At 36.1% G+C, this 21,185-nt stretch overlaps 1 protein-coding gene across 8 annotated transcripts in view; it reads right to left on the reverse strand.

Moving 5' to 3' along the window:
• Positions 1–3,084: 3,084 nt before the first annotated feature.
• The window catches only part of KIF2A (kinesin family member 2A), a 77,339-nt gene continuing 59,238 nt past the window's right edge, over positions 3,085–21,185 (reverse strand). For 3 of the 8 annotated variants that reach the window (XM_072605546.1, XM_072605547.1, XM_072605548.1), the window contains 5 exons: positions 18,278–18,345; positions 14,279–14,429; positions 8,856–8,957; positions 4,548–4,683; positions 3,085–3,748 (listed from right to left, as the gene is read on the reverse strand). In XM_072605546.1, coding sequence (XP_072461647.1) covers positions 3,663–3,748; positions 4,548–4,683; positions 8,856–8,957; positions 14,279–14,429; positions 18,278–18,345 — 543 coding nt within the window. In that variant the 3' untranslated portion in view covers positions 3,085–3,662. Of the gene's footprint in view, positions 3,749–4,547; positions 4,684–5,098; positions 5,211–8,855; positions 8,958–14,278; positions 14,430–15,672; positions 15,787–17,891; positions 17,978–18,277; positions 18,346–21,185 lie in introns of those variants that run through there. The other 5 variants (XM_072605544.1, XM_072605545.1, XR_011966325.1 and 2 more) reach the window with 4 other exon arrangements.

Below are 21,185 nucleotides of genomic sequence, written 5' to 3' on the forward strand. Positions count from 1 at the left end.
TCGTTCTCCTGTCATGAACTTTTTTCTTTTACTAATTGCATCCATCTGATCCTTCTTACTTCCTTGAGCTTGGTTCCCTTTTACACTGAAGTGGGTAAAGTGGCATATTGAGAAATATGGAGCCTGGGAATGATTCTCAGTTTATTTCTGATAATGCAGTAGCTATGTGATCTCAGGCAAGACACTACCTCTGGATCTCAACTTTCCCCATTGGTCAAATGAGGGAGTTAAGATTAGATGATTTGTAAGATCCTTCCCAGCTATGAAATTTGGTGACTAACCAGGAATTCTCAATGGTAGGATTATTAGTCTCCTCACAAAAATTATACCCATGGAGGGTATAATGGAGTTTTATATACGTATAAATAATATGAATAAAACTCTACAAATTTTTACTTGGATTTTAAAAATATTCATGGAAATATACTATAAAAATACCTTAGAAGACACCTAGGAAAGATTTCAGAGAGTTAGGACTGAAGCTGTGATTCCATTAATATAGGAAACTCATGGATGAGAAAAGTCCCTTATAGTTTTAGAAGACTTATAGCAGCTAGGATCATTAATTTAGTGGCCTTAATGTGAAACTGCTGTAGTGGATCACTGTTTATGTGACAGCACAGAAAATAACTAACCCTAAAATTTAGTTTTTCATTATCTTTTGTATATCTAACTTTATGGAATTGTATGGATTGTTTTTTCTACTTTCTTTACATGCAGCATGCAGCATGCAGCATATGGAAGTTGGTCCCTTTACTTCCAAATGTCTTGAATAGTAAACATTTATGGTATCCAGATTAAATCTGCTTTATCGAACAGTTAATATCTCTTGGCTTAGCCAAGAAACACTAGCTGCCCAACAAAGCTAATGCTGGCAACACCCATAACTTTATAGCGTTTTTCTGAATTATAAAATTGCATGAAAATAAGGGCCTTTTATAAATCTCTTCTCAGAATCTTAATGTTCCTATAGATAGTAGTAGATCCATTCTTATATAATAGAGCCATGTGCCTAGTTTTTAACCTTATTTTAAATGTGTCAGGAGAATCATCCTTTAGAATCATACTGAACTCTTGTAAATTTTCTGTAAACTGAAATTTGCTTCAAACAAGATTCACCAGTTAGGCAATCTAACCTTATCACTGTTAAGAGTAGAGAGATCTCAACAAAATAAGTTAAATTAGAAACTGTCCTTCTTATAAATGATTGGGTTTGGGTATACTTGAATAGTGTGGAAAGAAATTGGATTGGGAGTCAGTCAACCCATTCTGTCTTTAGCTGTGTGAACATGGATAAGTTCCTATTCCCTCTCAGCTTCAGTTCTGAGCCCAGCATATGGATGCTTGAGTCTGGTACTACCCTCCCCACTCCCCCATGGTAGCCATGTTATACTGCTGTGAAATTTCAGAATTTTTATTGGCATACTAAAGTTTTGAAGTGTCCATTAGTAGATGAACTACAATGAACCATATTTTCTGCCTGACATTCCCTGGTCTCATTATCTCATTCCCTATATTTCCTGCTTTGAAGAGCTGGACCTATCCATTGAATTATTAACTCAGGTTAAATTAGGTACAGATGGCCTAGATTTTATTATTTCTTTACTGTTATGAAATTGCTTTAACAGTCTTGATGATGAGAAGGAAGCCTGTCATAATAACAGGGCCATATGAATAATTTCTATAAGTTAGCCTTAAACTTTTCCATGCAAAATTCTTATCCCCACTTAATGCAAAGTTATAAATGCATTAAATTAAGTAAATTTGTCAGTATCCTTTAGATAACAGACAACTACCTTGATGCTGTATTAGCAAAAATGACTTATATTAATAGTATTAACTAATAACCTCTACTTAAGTTTATTCCAGAGCAGAGGGTGATAACTTTATTCCAAGTATTTCTCAGCTCTGAACTTCTCTTTTAGGCACACCTGATTCAAAATCAATTCACATGTACTTTTACAAGGAATTTCATAGAAGTAAATTCTCATTTTTAAGTTATTTCATAGCTTAATTTATTAAAACACATTATGAAACTCTACATTTGTATTTCAGCTTTTATGTTTACAGTTCTAGGAGTTTTTCCACCATGATGCAATAAGGGCTTCCCACAGTCTTCCTTCCAATATGGGGGCTGCAAATACTGAAATGGTGAATCTGGCTCATTTAGCTCCCTACTCATTGCTTTCCCTTTTGCTGCTCAGCATTAAATGAGCTAGCAATTTCCCAAAGTAAACTAAAACAGGACTTCCCTAAGGAGAATTTTTTAATCTACTTTTTGAACTCTCTCTGGGGAGGAGAGAGAGAGAACTCCTAGAGAGCTATATATCTTCACCTAACAAAATATTTACATGAAATGGCAAACATTCCTCCTTTGAAGATTAATCTGCAAAAGAAAAAAAAAGTGCTACCATCTAAAAAGTGCAGGATATCCTCACCAGACTTTTGGTGAGAATGAAACTTCTTGATGACATTGATCACAAAATGAGCGTTTGAAGGAGCTAAATGTGCACGTGTTCTTTACGGCATGGCTGCCTCACTTTTTAGCTGATTTCACTGTACAAGGAAAATATGCATTGGCTACTTTGCCTTAATGCAACCATATGACTCCACAAAACTACCTGTAGAACAGTTAACACACATGCATCAGAAGTCATTTTCTTTTAACAGCATATTATTGTCTAGATTGTTAGTTGTACCATTTAAGTAATGGCGCCCCATTTGTTAAGGATCAGAATTGCACTATTATTCTCATTAATATCGCACTGGCACATACATTGCTTATCTGTATTACCTTAAGATACAACTCTTCTCAGTATTTCGTTACCTTTTATTTTACATCAACTAATTTATATATTTGTCCTTTACAAATAAAATGCTAAGAAAATTGAAACCACACTTTACGTTATTTAAAGTCATAATTCCAGATTATTTCTTTTTACACATCTAAGATGGAATGGTCCAGTGGCTTTATCCACCGTCACAGATTTTAGTTCCGTTCAGTGATATGGCACATCCTCCAAAGTGAACTGATCACACACAAAAAAAGTCTCACACACATTAAAAATATACACACGATAAAGGTAATTTACACTGACAAATAAGGAATGTCATTTATTAAGGCTGTGCTTCATAAAGAGGAAATTTAGGATCAATAGCCTTAATCAAGGCACAGAGCTGGAAGAGGTGAGCACAGCTGTCTCTAGGAGAGGACAAGATATGTACAATCACTGATGAGGTATGCATGCACGCAACACAATTTAAAACTGTTCAGTTGGTCTTTGTAGGAAAATTGAACAGTTAAAATGAAATGCTGTGGTTTTTTTCCTCTTTAAAGAAAAGTCCACAGTCTTACTTCATTATCAAAAAAAAAAAAATTGGCAAAGATCTCCAAATGTAAGCTTCACAATTTGAGTAAATGAAACATGAAACAAAATGCTTCACAAATCCCAATCTTGTTTGGTTGCGCCTCCTGGACTAGAAAGCATTTTGTAGACAAAGGAGTGTTTCACACAAACTGAAATGTCATTCTGGTGAAGAACAGGACATTTCCACAGACACTTTAAAAAAGTTTTTAAGTGTTCAAATGGCCCTTTGTAGCCAAAGCAATAAATGTTAGAGTATGGAGGGCTCCAGGGATTCTTTAGCAGCAAGTGCCTGTTTTAAAGGGCTCGGGGTCTCTTCGGATTGATTTGCTTGCTGGCCAGTTCTTCTTCTTGTAGAGCTGCACGGAAAGATTTCACTTTATCTTGGAAAAAGAAGAGAACAAGGAAATAAATATTTTGTTCCATGTATAGAGAACGTATTTTCTACATAGGCAGCTGGGTGTTAAAAAATAAAAGGTCTAATACAGAGGTGACAAGACTACATGCCCAGTGCAACTTAAATGAGATCAAAATGCAATTGGGATATATTTAACAAAATAAATGAAAATACAATGAAACATAAATAATATTACAAGTCAATACATGGTTTGCTGGGATCCTTACATATCAATTACTGACCCCTGTTTCAATTCAAGTTTGACACCACTAGTGGGTCAAACCCTCCAAACCCTTATTTTTAAGCAGTAAGCTTCTCTTACCCAATCTTCTCCCCTCCCTTTTCTACCCTCAAATTGAGGAGCTATAAATAGTGAACAAATGGTACTTGAGAAACTATAAAATAAATGTTATTTTGTGGTTTAATAATGGTATAAGAACCAAAGGTAAATATTCACTGTCCAAATAATTCGTGACTTAAGAATTCAATTTTTTCATTGCATTTATTTTTAATCACAGGATGTCACGTTCAAGGGAATGGGGCAAGGGAGATGTATATGTTAAAAGGAGCTGATAATCCATGCTCTTCAGACCTTTCTTCCCACACCCCTTGTCCCCAAGAAAAAAAATATCTGAAGGACAAATCTCTAATAAGAATCCATAAGGATTAAAATATGGTATGAAACCGGTTTTTACCAAGAGTCCCTTTGCTCCCCCATTACAGCATGAAATAATTACTAATCAGTGTACATTAATCAGCATTTTCTAAAGGATAAAGAAAACTACCTCGAAGTTCAGTAAGAATGTCTATCTTCTGTTCAAGGATTGCTTCTAGCTGTGTAGCATATGAATCCACATCGTAGTCCACTTCTTCAGTCATTTCTAGGAGGGCTTTTTCATCTTCTAACCATCGAATAGATTCCTTTAAGGATAAGAAAATTAAGGACCTCAAGTTTCCTTACTGGAGAGAGATTTTAACCCACAACCAGAATGAAACTTTTTAGCACATGCTTGGCAGCCAAAAGAAAAAACTTATATTTTTCCATTCAGGGAGATGTGGGTAGGTGAAAGATTGCTGTCTGGCCCCTAAATGTTAAGCTGAATTTGTCATTTCCTCATGAATTTTCAAAGCACCTTAAAGGTCTGACATTAGAAAACTTGGGTAACGGGTCAGTTCAGATCAGTTCAGTTCTTGCAAAAACCATAGAATGCCTTTAAGTTTTCTCTTCAGATTTTCATGATAAAGGTACTCAAAAATTTTCATTTCTAAGACCCTGAAGAGCAAAGAACGAGTTTAAAATCATCCAATTTTCTTGCCTTGTCCTAGGAGCTATAGCAATTTTGAATCTTCCAAAGTCATTTCACCCTATTTACTTGACATACTTCAGTCACACTCTGGGTGTCAGGGGAGGAGGAGGAAGGTCAAGGTCAGTTTCCAAACAGCCACAACTGCAGTGAAAGGAGTGTTTCAAAGTCACCATGGATGCTAGGACCAACAAATGCCTATAAATTTTAGGAAAAAATCAAATCCATCTACTCAATAACTACCACTTCCCTAGAGGCTAAGACAATTTGCAATAAGCAAAAATGTTTACTGCTGCTACAATGAGAGCTTACCTACTGGTCCAATTATTTGCTTGAGAACAATTTTATATACCTAAAACATGTAGGTAGCCCTAAGTTTTACTTAAACAGCACATGGCTATGCCTTTCACTTATAACTTGTAATTACATAAACATGTGCACTACAAATAGATTTAAGGTGGGCAGCTTCCACAGTACATCTACCCAAATACTCACTAAAATAGTCATCTGCCATAGTCCTTCATACTCTGGAAATGCTTTTATACCACCTGCCAGTAAATGTTGTAGCTTATTTGTTGCAGCAAATAAAATAAAAAGGATGGAATTTCTTTTCCTTTCGGAGGAAGGGAATAAGCATTTATTAAGAGCCTACTATGCCAGGCACTGTGCTAAGTACTTTATAAATGCATTTTAAATATTGTTCACAGGTTTTTATGCCTTAAAGAAACCCCCTACTTAACAAACTGACATTATCATAACAAAAGAATGCATGACTATAAATAAAGGACACTTTATATAATATATATAATAAATGACACTAAATAAGGGAGTCAGAAAGACCTGCTTAACAGAGAAAGACAGAAGCAAAATAAAAGCACAAGAGTTAGTTCCATTTTCTCTGTATGTGTTAATGTTATGGCATCCTCCCAAGACAAAAGACCCACTTGGAATCTAACCTTTTATCCTAATTCTTTTTGTCCTGAGTGTGGTTAAATGAAAAAAGCCCTTAAATCATGCTTAGCATTTTGGGAGAAAGTTAACTCTGGACTTCAGCATCTATGACACTTGTTTTGGTGGCATGCCCCTGCTTCCACGTTCTGTGCATATTTTTAAAAAATTTTTGATCTAATTTTTTAGATCAATTTTTTTAGCTCTCAGGGAAGCTGATGTAAGCCTGATGATGAATCCCTATACTCAGAGGTGGGAGAAGAGCTAGAGAAATAGCAGTATCCATTAGGACAGCCTTCTTATTCCAACAAAATGCTGAAAACCCATGCTTGAAGCCTTATCTGTTTAGAAATGTTGCATTTGTTTAAAAAAAAACAACTATCCCCTCCTCGCTTCCTTAGTCTACCTACATTAGTATAAAATTCCTAATAACTGCCTAACATCTGTGGGTCCTGTGGAACAAGTCAGTCATCTGTCCTGTCTGAACCTAGCTGGTTTCCTAGATCTAGCTATGTCAATTTCCTACACCAAACCAAAATAGAGACAAGGGAATGGCCATCAGGTAGAGAATACCCATACTGTACCCACAGTCTGCATACTATTAATAAGCCCCAAAGTGAGAACAAGTTTGTATGTGCCTTTGTCTATGTTCCTTGAAGTCCCCAAACTAACACAGAACTTAGTGATTTTTGCAGCTTCTCCCCTTACCTCCCCCAATTTCCTTCTCATTAGAATCATTTGAGACTTCTATCTTCGAATTTCAGTTTGAGCCATTTTCTCTTTTGGAGTCAGTCTTTGGGGCATCATACCTACTTTATGTTCTAAAGTTTTTGAAGTCTGCTTTCTTAAACTCTAGGACAGTGTTTTCTAAACCACATCACAAAACTGCTGCTCTGTGCAGTGTGAAAGAATTCTATGATAACATAGCTGCTACCAAAGTTTTTCCTCTCAAACAATGAAATTACACATTGAAAATAAATTTAATAAACTCATCAGGATTTATTCCAATTATCTTTTCTTTATCCCCAAGGTAATCTGTATTTTCAGAGGCAGCTAGGTGGGGTAGTGGATAGAGTATGGGAAGCCCAGTCAGAAAGGCTCATGTTCTTGTAAATCTGACTTCAGACCCACAGTAACTATGTGACCCTGGTCAAGTCACTTAACCCTGTTTGCCTCAGTTTCCTCATCTGAAAATGAGCTGGAAAAGGAAATGACAAACCACTTCATTATCTTTGCCAAGAAGACCCCAAATGCCCCAAGAGATCATAAAAATGGGAAAGGGTCCCACATGTACAGAAATATTTATAGCAGCTCTTTGTGGTGGCCAAAAACCGGAAATCAAGGGGATGCCCATCAATTGGGGTATGGCTGAATAAATTGTGGTATATGAATGTAATGGAATATTATTGTGCTATAAGAAATGATGAACAGGAAGACTTCAGAGAGTCCTGGAAAGACTTATACGAACTGATGCTGAGTGAAAGGAGCAGAAGCAGGAGAACTTTGTAAACCACAACAACCACAGTGTGCGAGGAATTTTTCTGGTAGACTCCAGTACTTCATTGCAATGCATGGACTTAAAAAATTCCCAATGGTCTCAAGGCAAAATGCCTTCCACATCCAGGGAAAGAACTATGGAATTTCATCACAGAATGAAACAGATCATTTTCTTTTGTATTATGTTTTGGTTTGTTTTATAATTTCTCCCATTCATTTTAATTCTTCTATGCAACTTAAGGTGAAAATGTAATTTAATAGGAATGTATGTGTAGAACCTATATAAAATTGTATGCCATCTCAGGGAGAGAGTGGGGATGTAGGTGAGAAGGAGGGGGAGGGAGGGGAAAAAAATCTAAGATATATGGAAGTGATTGTAGAACACTGAAAACAAATAAAAAAAAGAAGATTCCAAATAGGATCGCAAAGAGTTGGATATAACTGAAACAAATGAACAACAACAATCTCTGGAAGAAGTAGAGTTATGGACTCCATTAACATAATTCAAGGTCCCAACTGTTCTGTGGCCAAATTCGTTAGGACCTGCTGTTCTAACATTTTATTTATATGTGTGTGTATGCACATACACACACACGTAGGTATATGTACATATACACATGTATATATGTATGTATATATGTGTATGTATGACTATGATCAGGGTTTTTATCTCTATCTTGTGAATTCCAAGTTTGCTTTTCACATAACAGCACTTACCAAAAACCTTTCCTGTTGGTCAGAATGAGGTTCATGGTTCCCATTAATGATAGTAATTGCAATCTCAAAGGAACCTTGCAGTTCCAACTCTATAATTCAGCATCTACCCTCCTAATTTGTTCCCCTCCTCCCTTCTTAGTCAACCAACAGTCTTGACAAACAGTTGCTAGGACAACTCTTAAAGGATGCTCAGACAACCTTTTAAGCAGCTCTATTTCTACCAATAAATATGTGTGTGTGAGGTAGGTAGGGAAGAACACCTCTTTAAAACTTGCTGTGGAATATCAGTTAAAGAGTTTTTACTCTGTGCTATAAAGAAAGATTAGCTGCTGGACATTATGTAGTCTAGTATTATTACGGATAAAAGACAAAAAATCTGAGTAATTTTTCTTTCTTTGTCATTTATCAACATCATACTACCCTTCTAAGCAGTAGTCTTAATCCTTTCTTTTCCTTTCTATCCTGGACATGACCCTATTATATATCACATATACATTTAAGGGACATAAGGAAACATAGAAAAACTTCTGAAAGTTTTAAATCAGGCTATTGTATTACTGTCAGAGGACTAAAAACCATCTCTTCAAAAGTCTAAAAGTCACATAAGAAGACAATGTTTTGTTTTACCTGGAAGACTGCCCGGTGATCTTCCACAACTTGCTCTTCCATTTCTACCATCTGAGAGACAGCTTCATGAAAAGTGAATAACTGTGGAGAAACCTCCTCTTCCTAGAAATAAAAATAAACATCTCATGAGATGTTTAAGCATGCTCAAACTGAAATTCGAAGATAGAAGTCTCAAATGATTCTAATGAGAAGGAAATTGGGGGAGGTAAGGGGAGATTTTTCACCCCAAAGGTAGGACTCCAGTAGATAAGATTAATATTACTATACTGTTATAATTGACATTTATAGTGTTACTACAGAAACTTTTATAGTAAAATCATACATACCTCTGGCAGACCAAAAGATGAAACTTATTTATGCTATCAAATTTAGAGACATGGAAACAAATAACTACTCACACGTAGAAGATTTCACTGCAAGGTCTCTCTAAACAATACCCCTTCAAATCCCACCCCTCAAAAAACTGGTGACTTTATAGAAACATACCAGTTGTATAAAGTGGGGCAGAGTAGAGGAAATATTCACTGGCTAATTAAATTCCATGCTTAAAACAAAAGGGATTATCACCACCTTCTGACATCCATTATCATATTCTGATATTTTCTGTTTCAAATTTTAATAGACCCCCATCTTTAAAACACACTTCAGATTATCTTTGCACAATTTAAAACTATATCACTCTACAAAACCTTTTACCAGTTCATGAATAACATCAGCATCGACATCATAGTAGCTGACACATCATACATTATCTCATTTGACTTTTACCACAGTTCAGTGAGGGATGGGAAATACTATAGGTATTTAATGCTTTAAGTTATTATTCTCCCCTATTTTACAGAAGATAAAGCTTAGGGTTTTGTCCATGGTCAGACAGTTCAGTGAGTTTGAGGCAGAATTTGAATCCAGGTCTTCCCTGACTCCAACTCTAGCACTTTTTCCATTACACCACTTTACCTCTTGTAGACAGAGTTGATGTAACTTGCAACAGTGAAAAATTATTTTGATGAACAATATTTCTGAAGCGTAATCTATGTATTCCTGAAATTTACTAAAATGTTTTTGGATTCTCCACCTCTTGTGAAAAGGTTGGTCATGTGTTCCAGTTGAAAAAAATTAATTCAAATCAGCCTAACTATGAATTCAGCTTCTCCTTAAAGCTCAAGAAGAGGTGTTGTTAGCAGCAAAAAGTTTTCAGTGAAGTTCCCAAACCTTTTAACCCAGGTCACAAGTACAACTCTACTATTATCACATTATCTTATGCCATCACAAAGGGAGAGAAAATTCTCTAATTTGAAAATGTCATCTCAAGAAGCAATCACACATACGTGCCTGTGATCTTTATAGAGTTTGAGTCTTTGATCCAAAGGATTTCAGTATTCACAATGAAACCACCAAGTATTCTACAAAGTCCTATACCAGTGCCTCTGTGGGGCTTATAGGTGACCCTGAGGGCTTGAGGTCAGTAGCAGCAATGTTAAGTCCTAAAACTGGAAAGGCTTCAAAGAAGAGTCCAACAAACTAAAATGTTTGTTAAGGACCAGCCTATTTGAAAAGAGTTTTTTTTTAGCATCAGAAAGCTAGCTACTAGCTGAGGTGGCTTTTTGTTGTTGTTTTGCCACTGCATCCCATGACACTTTACTGTAAAAGACTGTTATCAAAATCAGTGAGCAGCGTATCCACCAGGTTGAAAAAACTCTTCAAAGTCACTTTCATCCCTTTTCCATCACTATTACCATTCTTCTTCTAGCCTCTTGTGCTAGAAACCTTGTGATGCTTTCCTATAACTGGTCCTAGTCTTAAGTCTGTCAATTACTGTTCCTTCTTTCCAAAGACCTCTCAGATTCATCACTAACTCTGCAGCATCTCCTTCCATTCCTCCACTTCAGGCTCTGAATCACTGAAATAGTAAGGTATTTATTTGTTTAATGTTTTAAAGTTTTTAAAGAACACATATGTTATAACATTTGAACCTTTTGAAAATATGTAATAGAAGGTACTATAAATATCATTATTCCCATTTTACATATGAGGAAAATGAGGCTTAGGCTACCTGACTTGGCTATATTTACATTGCTAAGTATGGAAGGTAGAATTTGAACCCAGACCTTCCTAACTCCCAAGTATAACAGCTCTATTCACTACACCAAAACAGCTCCTCGAATACCTTTTTAATCTCTCACCCCTCACTCAAACACAAATTCTACCACAATTAGAGTAACCGTCCTTAAAAGACATCAAGTGAGATAAAGTATTGTGGTGAATAATAATAGAGGAAACAATCTGAGCTACACAATTTTATTAGCAAAACAGGTATAATAAATGACCGTGAATAAAGGATGAGACCAATATTTATGTATTAAAAACAATCAAACAAGACCAACTAATTAAAAGAAACAGTTAACAGGATTCAAAATTAGGTAATCTGGTTTTTAACTGGAGGAAAGATTAGGGATTTTCCAAGCTAAGAGAGGGAAAGTGAACACCAGGTACAATTCCCTGAAATCAGAAAAAAGGTGTATCTCCTACCCATCCCCTCTCTACTGCCAAGTGTATTTAATCAGAGGAACATGGAAACAGTAAGTTACTGATCAGTACAGAACCAGTTTTCAAAAAAGACAGATGGGGTTGCTTGACATGTATAAATGTGAGAAAACTCCTTGCATCAATCTCTGGATATGACTAGGTTTCTGGTTAACATAACCTAGGTCCTTAGTTAAGGGTCTCTAAGCAGCAGACAGAGGTGGTCCAGCTTCCCAGACACACATAATTGAAAAAAGTTTTCTCACAAGACAGAAACTAACTAGACCCCATAAGTGAACAGAAAAGCAACTGTGTTAGATCCAGAATTGAGTTACAAGATGGAGTCAGTGTGGTTCACTCAATTCCCATAGTATATAAAATAACTTTAAAGCACTATAAAAGTGCATAGAGAGTGTGTGGGGTGGGTTGGGGTTGTACATGTCAAAATCAGCTAGCACTACAAACCAGGGCTTGATTTGCTGAGTTGTTGAACTGTCCAGATGAGGCATAGGCATAACTATAGTCCTCAGGCCAAATAAAGACAGGTAAAGAATACTTCTTACATTTTGAAGACTTTTTGTATTTAAAAAAACGTAAAAACTATTCTTAGCTTGCCAAATTTGGCCATATGGCAGCAGTTTGTCAATTCCTAGCCTAGACTTAGGTGATGGAGAAAATGCTAAAAAGGAAATTAAACTCAGAATAAAAAAATTCTGATATTTAAAACAAAGAAATTTTAATCTTGAACACATCATTCTTCACCCATGCTAAGCTAGTCTCCTCACTGTCACCTTCACACATGGGCTACGCTGTCCTTTTACTAGTACTCTGCCATCGCTCAGAATGTCTTCTATTCTGCCCAGCCACCTGTCTCATCCTTCAAGGCCTACTAGCTCAAATCCATCTCACCATGAAACCTTTCCAAACTGTGTTAGTCTACATGCCCTAGAGTTTAGCATTTAACTTTTTACAACTATTTTAGATAAATTAAACTACACTCTCAAAAGAAGACATCATTTTTTGCCTTCCACAAGGTTTAACATAGTGATGGACATAACACAGGCACTGACAGAAAGGTGATTTTACTCTTCCTTCATTTAGTCTACAGGAGCGGGGCAGTATAGCCCAGTTGTCCAATTTGTTGTTGTGCTGTGTTCGTCCTCGTTCTGGAAGAGGACCATGACATCAGAGAGATGATGACATGACTTGCACTGGACTTTGATTTGAGTGAGGGAGGGCTGTGCAGGTCACCAGCCTCACTTTCTCCTCCTGAGTCATCTGGATCCAGTGACCAGATATCCATCAGGATGACTGGATATGGCCCAGAATGCAATGGGAGACCCTGGCCTTTAAGGCTGAGGCCTTTTCAGGTTCTCACTTTCCCAGGCCAAACTCCACTTATTGGCTGTTTTTGGACCCTCTAGGCTTAGAGTGAATGTCAATAGTAACAGTTTCTCTTTGAAACAACCCTGAGGCTCCTGCTCCTCCCAGCGTGATTTTTTTTTTCTTTTCTATTAAAGGGGCCATCCCCCTGTCCAATTCAAAGAAGCACTAAAAGATGTGTAAAATCTAGGGCTAATACTCTCCTCTTTGGAAGGGTCTGAAGGAACTTCTCTGTTTGTAGCCTCTCTTTACAAGTCACGGGAAGTAGGCAAGATCCCCAGTTGATATAAATGGCTGCTTGGTTCGTTCTTGAAGAGGACCAAAATAACACCATCATGATAAAGTCAAGTTTCAGTGTGTCTGACTGTGGCTGATCAGACCAACATGAGCTTGGAATGCTCTACCACAGGTTGGGCACAGATAGTCCAGGTGAACATTTGGGGTGGTTTACTCCAAATCTGCACATCCTACATTTCCTTTTGCTGTTTCAATTCTGCTTTGCTCATAGAGCACAGCACCTTCTCTGATGTGGGCACACCACGCTGAATGGTCCTGTGCCAGTGTCTCTCATGTCACACAATCAAATTCAAAGTTCTTGAGAGAGACCCTGAGAATGTCCTTATATCGCTTCTTCTGACCACCATGTGACTGCCTGCCCTGTGCGAGTTCTCCACAAAACAGTCTTTTTGGCAAGCATACATTTTGCATTCGAACAACGTGGCCAGCCCATCAGAGTTGTGTTCTCTCAAGCACAGTCTGAATGCTTGGCAGTTTAGTTCCAGCAAGGATCTCAGTGTCTGGTACCTCATCCTGCCAGGTGATCCTCAGAATCTTCCTAAGACAGTTCTCAAATGGAAGTGACTCAGTTTTCTGGCATGGCGCTGGTAGACTGTCCATGTTTTGCAGGCATACAATGAAATCAGCACAATGGCTCTGTAGACCTTCATTTTGGTAGTCAGTCTAATACCCTTCAGAGTCTCACAAACAGTGAGCTAGCTCTGCCAATGGTGTCCACCAGTTCCACCCAAATCTCACTCTCACCAGTGGCTCCAAGTTGACGTAAATATTCTTTTACTGAATGAAACTTCTAATCATTTCCCACCTGGCTGAGGTCTTGGATTTCACAACCTCCAGAAACCTTTCCTTCTACAAGATGACATCAATTCTGAAACTCACACCTCCTCAGCACCCCTGCCCCTGGGGTCCCTCTCTCCCTCTGGCTGGAGAGGCATGCAGGTACTTCAACTCATCGCTTCCCAGTTTGTACCATTTGAAGTTATAAATATGTAAAACATGGTCATTGGTTCCAGCCCACTGGAAATGTAAGGTCCAAGTGGAACCCCACTTCGTAGATTCCATTATTTGCATTAATTGGGACCTACCTGAACTCATCAGAATTCTTTTCAATGCTCAAAAGGAAATAATAAAGCATTAGTTAAAAACAATATAAGAAAGTAGTCTTAAGTCTATTAGGTCATAATACCATTAAATTAAGACAGTTCTGTTAAGTTACTTACATTTTGTTCACAAAGGAGTTTTAAGTCATCTCTCTGAGGTGAACTCCCTACACCCCACTGTGTCTCTAAATCATCAATTTGATTTGGAGGATGATGCATAATTGGACGGACATCACCTGTAGCAGCTGGATCTACAGTCAATTCTTTTACCCTGAAAATATAGAGGATACTGTAAATGAACAAAGATTAATCCAGTAATACAACACCATGGTTTTATGATTTGAAGGTACTTTAAATGACTTAGTAAGAATGATGATGGCAACTTCATAAATTATTATTTTTCTGAAGTGTGGAAAAACACTAATAAAATGGTTATTTGCCTTTCTGATTTAATTTAGACTACATTCCTATGTCATATAATCATTATGAAAAATTTACTACATAGAAATAAGTTATGGAAGTGGGGATTAGGAAACATTTCAATGACTACCGAATTCCAGTAACAGGAAAAAGACAATATGGTATAGTATTAAGAACACTGAACTTAAAGAGTTATGAAACCTGAATGTTAGTTCTAGCTCTCCAACTTCTAATGTGATTGTAAGCAGACTATTTAAGACTCAGTTTTCTTATTTGTGTAACAGCTGTCTTGTCTTACCTTACTGCCCATTGTTAGGCTTATAGGAAATAATTTACGAGTACTATGTAAATAGTTTTATTGGTGTTATTACTATTATTATACAATTAGGCAACATTTTAAATACACAACTGGTCCATGTTATTTTTCCAAAATATTCTTGGCACGGAAAACACGGCATAACTTAAGGTTTTTTGGTAGTCAAATACTTATTATTTAATCTTTTTAAAGTACTATGATTATATTTCTCCCATAAAGGAGAAGATACATGCAGCAATTATTCATTTTTCTTTTATTAAAAAAACCATTTAAGTTGTTACTTTTAAAAATGAATAAATTTACTAATCACTTAGACATTTACAAATTTTAGGGTGGTATGCTTCTATACTGTCTGAAGGAAAGAAAAAAAATTCACAAAAAGGACACGCAGTAATATCTTTAAACAAATGGCATAAAATGATTTAGCATGCCACTGCCATTTTAATTAAACTTACTAAAATAACACCTTATTTACTATAAAATTACATAAGCCAGTGCTATTTTACTTAATATATATAAAGGTGACATCATCATTTACAAAGTCACATAAATACGAAGGGAATTAAGCAAGCTTGAATTCTATGGGAATAATTTAGAAACATAAATGAAAAACAACAACAAAAAAGATAACGGATCATGCAGGACCACCACCACCTGCCAAATGAAATGAGAATGACTAAATTATATAATGGCTTAAGGCAAAGAAGTAAAATGTTTTGTTTTATCTCAAAAGAAAAACTTAAAACAATAAAGATCTTATGCATAGAATGATGTAGACCTGGTGATCGAAGGAGAAAAGTCGTCATACTCATAGGAAGGAGAGAGATCAGAGCGACTGCCACTACCCTGTGAGAAGGGAATGTCTGATGGACTAATTCCAAACTCCTTTACTCTGCAGCACCAGAACAGCAGCAAATTAAAAGAAAATGCTCTTGTAAAGACAGTTGTATAAATGTAAATTCCATATTCTCATTTATCACACTTGCTGAAATTGTTTAAGAAGTAAAATCAAACATTTTTTGTTTCCTAACATATCAAACAGTAAAATGGTGTTCCTCTTCTGTTATGCTCAGGAACTAATTCCTTCCTCCATAATAACTCTTGCTCCCTATATTTCTTATGTTTTATATTTTCTGTGGCAAACTTTTCTCCTCCTTATGCCCCTTCCTAGAAGCATGCCTTAACCTGAAGAACATGTTCCTTTTACTACTCCCCTTTCCAGCTATATTCTTATTCTTTTTTTCCCATTTCCTTCCATTATTAATTCATATAACGTTTTTTTAAACCATCAACATTTCCTCAGTTTCAGCATTGCAACCCTCACAGTTGTATTCTAAAATGGCTTTTGCTGAAGTCGCCAATGATCTCAATTCTAGCTTTATGTTCACATTTCTTTGATCCAATGATCAAGCCTTAATTTTTCTAAACACTCCTTGCCCAGGCTTCAGAATGTACCATAATTCCTGATTAATTCTATTTTGCTTCATCATGGTTATCATTAATGTTTGGAGAATTTGTACCTATTCAATGGTACAAATACTTGGGGTTCTTGGCTCTTCAAACTTTATAATATTTATTTTCCTGACACACTCATTTACTGCATTTACAATACTGTCTGTAATTTACTACAAAATTTCCACCTCCAACTCGTCAGTCTTTCCCTTATAAAAATGAAATCATGCCAAAATATTAACACATCTAAAAATACAAATTAAGGTACTTAAAAATTATGCTACAAATAAAATGGCTTGACTTTGTCATGTTTCAGACAAAAACAGAAATATAATCAGATCCTGAATAAATTCAGTGAGTTTAAGTTTGTTATTGAGACCATTATTAAAACACCTAAAATGCTGACCAATTGTTTTCCATGTCTTGGGAGAACTAAAGAATAAAATGAGCTTTAAAGAAACAAAAGTTTTTTTAAACTGTAAGAGTATTGAAACAGTAGTACCAAACTTTGGTAACGAAACAGGTTACCAAAGACACTTGAGGACTGTCTTGAAAAATCAGCAAGAACGTAGCAAATGGACAAACATGCCTTGCAATTAGGCATTCATTGTCTTAAGATCCTTTCTAGCTCTGTGATTCACTAAATATTTTAGACTATTAAAAAATGTTGGCAGTTAAATGTTAAAACTGTAACAAGTCAATGAGAAGTCTCCAATCTTTATTTAAGTACAACAAAACTTTTCTATATCTTGTTCTGAAAGAGAAGAAACTACATGATATGTTGCATAGCATTTGGAAAGATTATTTTAAAAATTGCAGCCATCCCAAAAAGCCGGTGTTATGTCAACTTCTATGATATGACATGGCAATATTCAAAAGTATATCTGTTTCCCTACCCCTGCAAATATGTGAGCCCTATATGGATATTAGGAGTTCCTTTCTTAATGATAAAATCCCAAGTACTTTGAAAATCAGTTTTAAGGTACTAAGGTTTTAGCTCTATTTAGAATTCAAATGATATGAGGATTAAATTTAGAAATGTTTCTACAGTTTTTACATTATAAATATAATATACTGATAATGGTAAATTTATGTATTCTAATAAGACACTGACAGATAATAAACAAGTATTTAGTAAGCAAATATGTACCAGGTACTAGGGATACAAATATGAAACACAATTCTGCCCTGATGGAGTTTATATTTCACTACACAAGAAAGGAAATTAAAGCACATCCATTTCAACCTCTAATAAAAATTGTTTTAAAACAAATCTGAATTCTAAGTCAGTTTAAGAGCATTTGTATGAGTCAGGAAATATGAAAAAAAGAACCTATCCAAAGGCAATGGATCACAAAGACTAAATGTTCTGTGGAAACCAAAGTAAATAAATGGGCTCTAATCCAAATTCTATTGAACACATCCATAATCCAAATGAGTAGCTTCCAAATTTAAGCACTGACTGATCAAGTAGAAATTATTTTTCTGATGCTACTGACTTATACTGCCAGATCCAAAATCGTCATATGTGAAGAAATCTTCAGTGTCAGTGCTGTTGGGCTGGCTCTAATGGGCATTTTGTGCATTTTCTTTGTATCCTCAGTGCCATTTACAGAGTAAATGTTTGTTAACTGTTTAAATAAACAGAAACAAAAGACTCATAAAAAACCAGTGCAATAAAATTTCTACTGCTATCACTTGATTCCCCCTCCACAATCGATTTTGACATTAGAATAACACTTAAAATTATATAATGAATATTCAGAATTTTTTTTAAAATCATGCATAATGAGGGTTTGGGAAATATCTACTTGCAAAGAATGAAGGAGGTCTTAATATAATTAGGTAGAATTTTCATAACTGTGCTTTAAATGTAGTCAAATTTCTCCTTTCCCCCCTCAAATTCCCAAATGGAAAACTATTTGTCATACCTATTTGCGTATCTTAATGTATTAAGAGTATTTTCACAAGATGCCATCCCTGGAGAGATGGTAGCAATCTAGGGGAAAACAGAATGCAAAAGTCAAGGAATAGTAGATCTCACACACTGATAATGAAAATTTTGCCAATGAGACATCAAGAAATGAATTAAATTCATAAAGTGCCTATAAGTTTCCTCTCATTTTCAGCTAAGTTTCCTTAAGAAGGTTGCCTATTATGTGTCTCCACTCACTTTTCTATCATCCAGTCTCCTCCAGAAGACAGCCTCTCTTATCCCTCCATTCTCTCACTAATCTTCGCCGACTGCTTCCCCACTGCCTTACAAACACATCCATGTCTTCCCCATCCCCAAAATGCCCTCACCTGATGGGCCTATCCCCACTAGCTGTTATTCCATGTCTCTCATTTCTGTGACCAAACTCGAGGTGGCCGTGTGTTCTGGGTGCTATCGATTCCATTCTTACTCTTCTTGACTTTCCTGCAGCCTGTGACACTGTTAAGCACTTGCTTCTTGATACTCTCTTCTCTAGGTTTCTGTGACACTGCTTTCTCTGGATCTGTTTAACTGCTCCTTCTCAATGTCATTTGCTGATCTTCGTGTATGCATGTGAGGATCCCCCCCAGTTCTGTCATGGCCCTCATCTTTTCTCCCTCTATACTATTTCACTTGGTGATCTCATCACCTCCCTTCACATTTCATTATTATCTCTGTACAGATGACTTGGATCTATCTACTTGTCTAACACTAACCTCTAGTCTCCCATCTTCAAATGCCTATTAGTTATCTTGAACTGGATGTTTCATAGTCATCTTAAAACCAACACATACAAAATCACCCTTCTTCTTAACTTCCTAACTATTACTGCAGGGGATATTACTATGTTCTAGTTACCCAGATTCACAACCTTGGAGTCATACTGGACTCCTTACTCATACCACCTCCCTCCAAATCCAATCAGTTCTCAAGTCTTGTCACTCCTAGTTTTTTCATGTCCCTCCCTTCTCTTATGACACTGTTACCTGAGGCAGGCCCTTGTCACCCTGATGTCTAGACTAACAACTGAAATGAAAACCTGCACCATGGAATTCCTTTGGAATGATATTTAGATGTAATAACTCTCTGTGTGTGCGTGCGTATGTATGTATGTATGTATGTATGTATGTATGTAAAATCTATGTATACATTGCTGTAGAGAGTTCCCAGTAAGGAAAGTCCCTCTAACAATGAAGCACAATAATTGTTCTGCAACTTTTAGTTTTTAGAGTTTATAGAGACACTGAGAGATCTAGTAACTTGTCCAGGTTGCAGTATGTCAGAGGTGTGACTTCTAAAGCGAGGGGAGAGTGCAGAGAAAAGGGAATAAGCATTTACATAGCACTTAATATGTGCCAGGCATGGTGCTAAGCATTTAGAAATATTACCTCATTTGATACGCAAAAAAATCCTTCACATTTTTAAAACTCCAATTTTACAGTTGAGTAAACTTAGGCAAACACAGATTAAATGACTTACCAAGGGTCACACGGCTATAAAATATATAAGGCTAATTTGAATTCAGGTCTTCCTGACTTCAGGCCCAGTGTTCTATTCAACGGACTACCAGCTGCCTTGGACCGAGTTGGGCCTTTACTCACTACAGCAAATTATACATCTGTTTCTGACTATGTTAGAAGTTCTTAAACTTAGAGTCTGTGAACTTTAAAAAAATACTTTAACAACTACATTTCAATATAATCAACTTCTTTTGTAATCTTCTGTATTTTATTATATGCATTTAGCATTTAAAGGCATTACTTTAAGAAGGGGGTCTATAGAGCTCCCACTCAAGGGGTCAAAGACATAAAAAAATGTTAAGAACCCTTGCTGCCTTTTTTTAGAAAATGAGTATGATGCCACAAAATTATTATGATGAATGCTGCTACACAAGTATATATATGTGTGTATGTCTATCACTATGCTACTTATTGCTCATGTCCCCATGTGTCCACTCTGTGTCTTATAAAAGTACGTGTACCTACATATATAGACATATATCTACATTCATACGTACACATACACCTATCTATGTATCTATTTTGTTTTTTGAGTCACTGATGTGAACTGTTAACTTACTTGTAAGTAATAGTTTTAGACAGCTGCTTAGCAAACTGAAAATTAAAGGATTTTCTAGCAGTCAGTCTATGTCAGCAGCGGGACTGCGACCCTAGGGATTCTTAACTTCAAAGTATGACCTCTATTTGCTTTGCTGCACTGTTTCTTAGGCAAATAAGTGTATGCATGCTGGTATAAATGTCTTATTAGTGGCAATGTGCCAAAGCATATAAAGTACCATGTAGGCTTGGAGTCAGGAGAAATGGGTTCAAATCCTGCTCAACTTTTAAAAACTTACCAGCCATGTGATGATATGCTACCCACTCTCCCCCCACAACGATACTTTTACATGCCTGAAGCAATTTCCTAGGACTTATCTCCCAAATTATAGATGGAAGAGGAGGAAGTGATCACGCTACCAAAATCACAGATCCAGCATGTAATATGAGGCATATTTTACTTAAAATCTGCTCATTTCAAGCAGAAATGATAATACTTTCTTAGGATATAATTTTAGCACATTAAATTTTAAAATCTTTTTTTTTTTACTGTGAACTTAACAACAAATACAAACATTTCAATATATATGGAAAAAGACTGTAAAAGAAACGGAACTTTTGCTATTCTTTTTTTTTAAAAAAGCATGAATACTACATGTAGATACTAAATTTCTCTAATTATGTAACCACCTTCTCTTATTCTTTGTATTCTTTCAGAAGTCTTGATGTTCTTTTTTGCATTTCTGTAACTAAAATTAACCTATACAATTCCCTCCAAAACAGCTTTCCTTTGGAAGAAAATTTAAA

This window comes from Notamacropus eugenii, chromosome 4, assembly GCF_028372415.1.
Source record: "Notamacropus eugenii isolate mMacEug1 chromosome 4, mMacEug1.pri_v2, whole genome shotgun sequence".
Lineage (NCBI taxonomy): Eukaryota > Metazoa > Chordata > Mammalia > Diprotodontia > Macropodidae > Notamacropus > Notamacropus eugenii.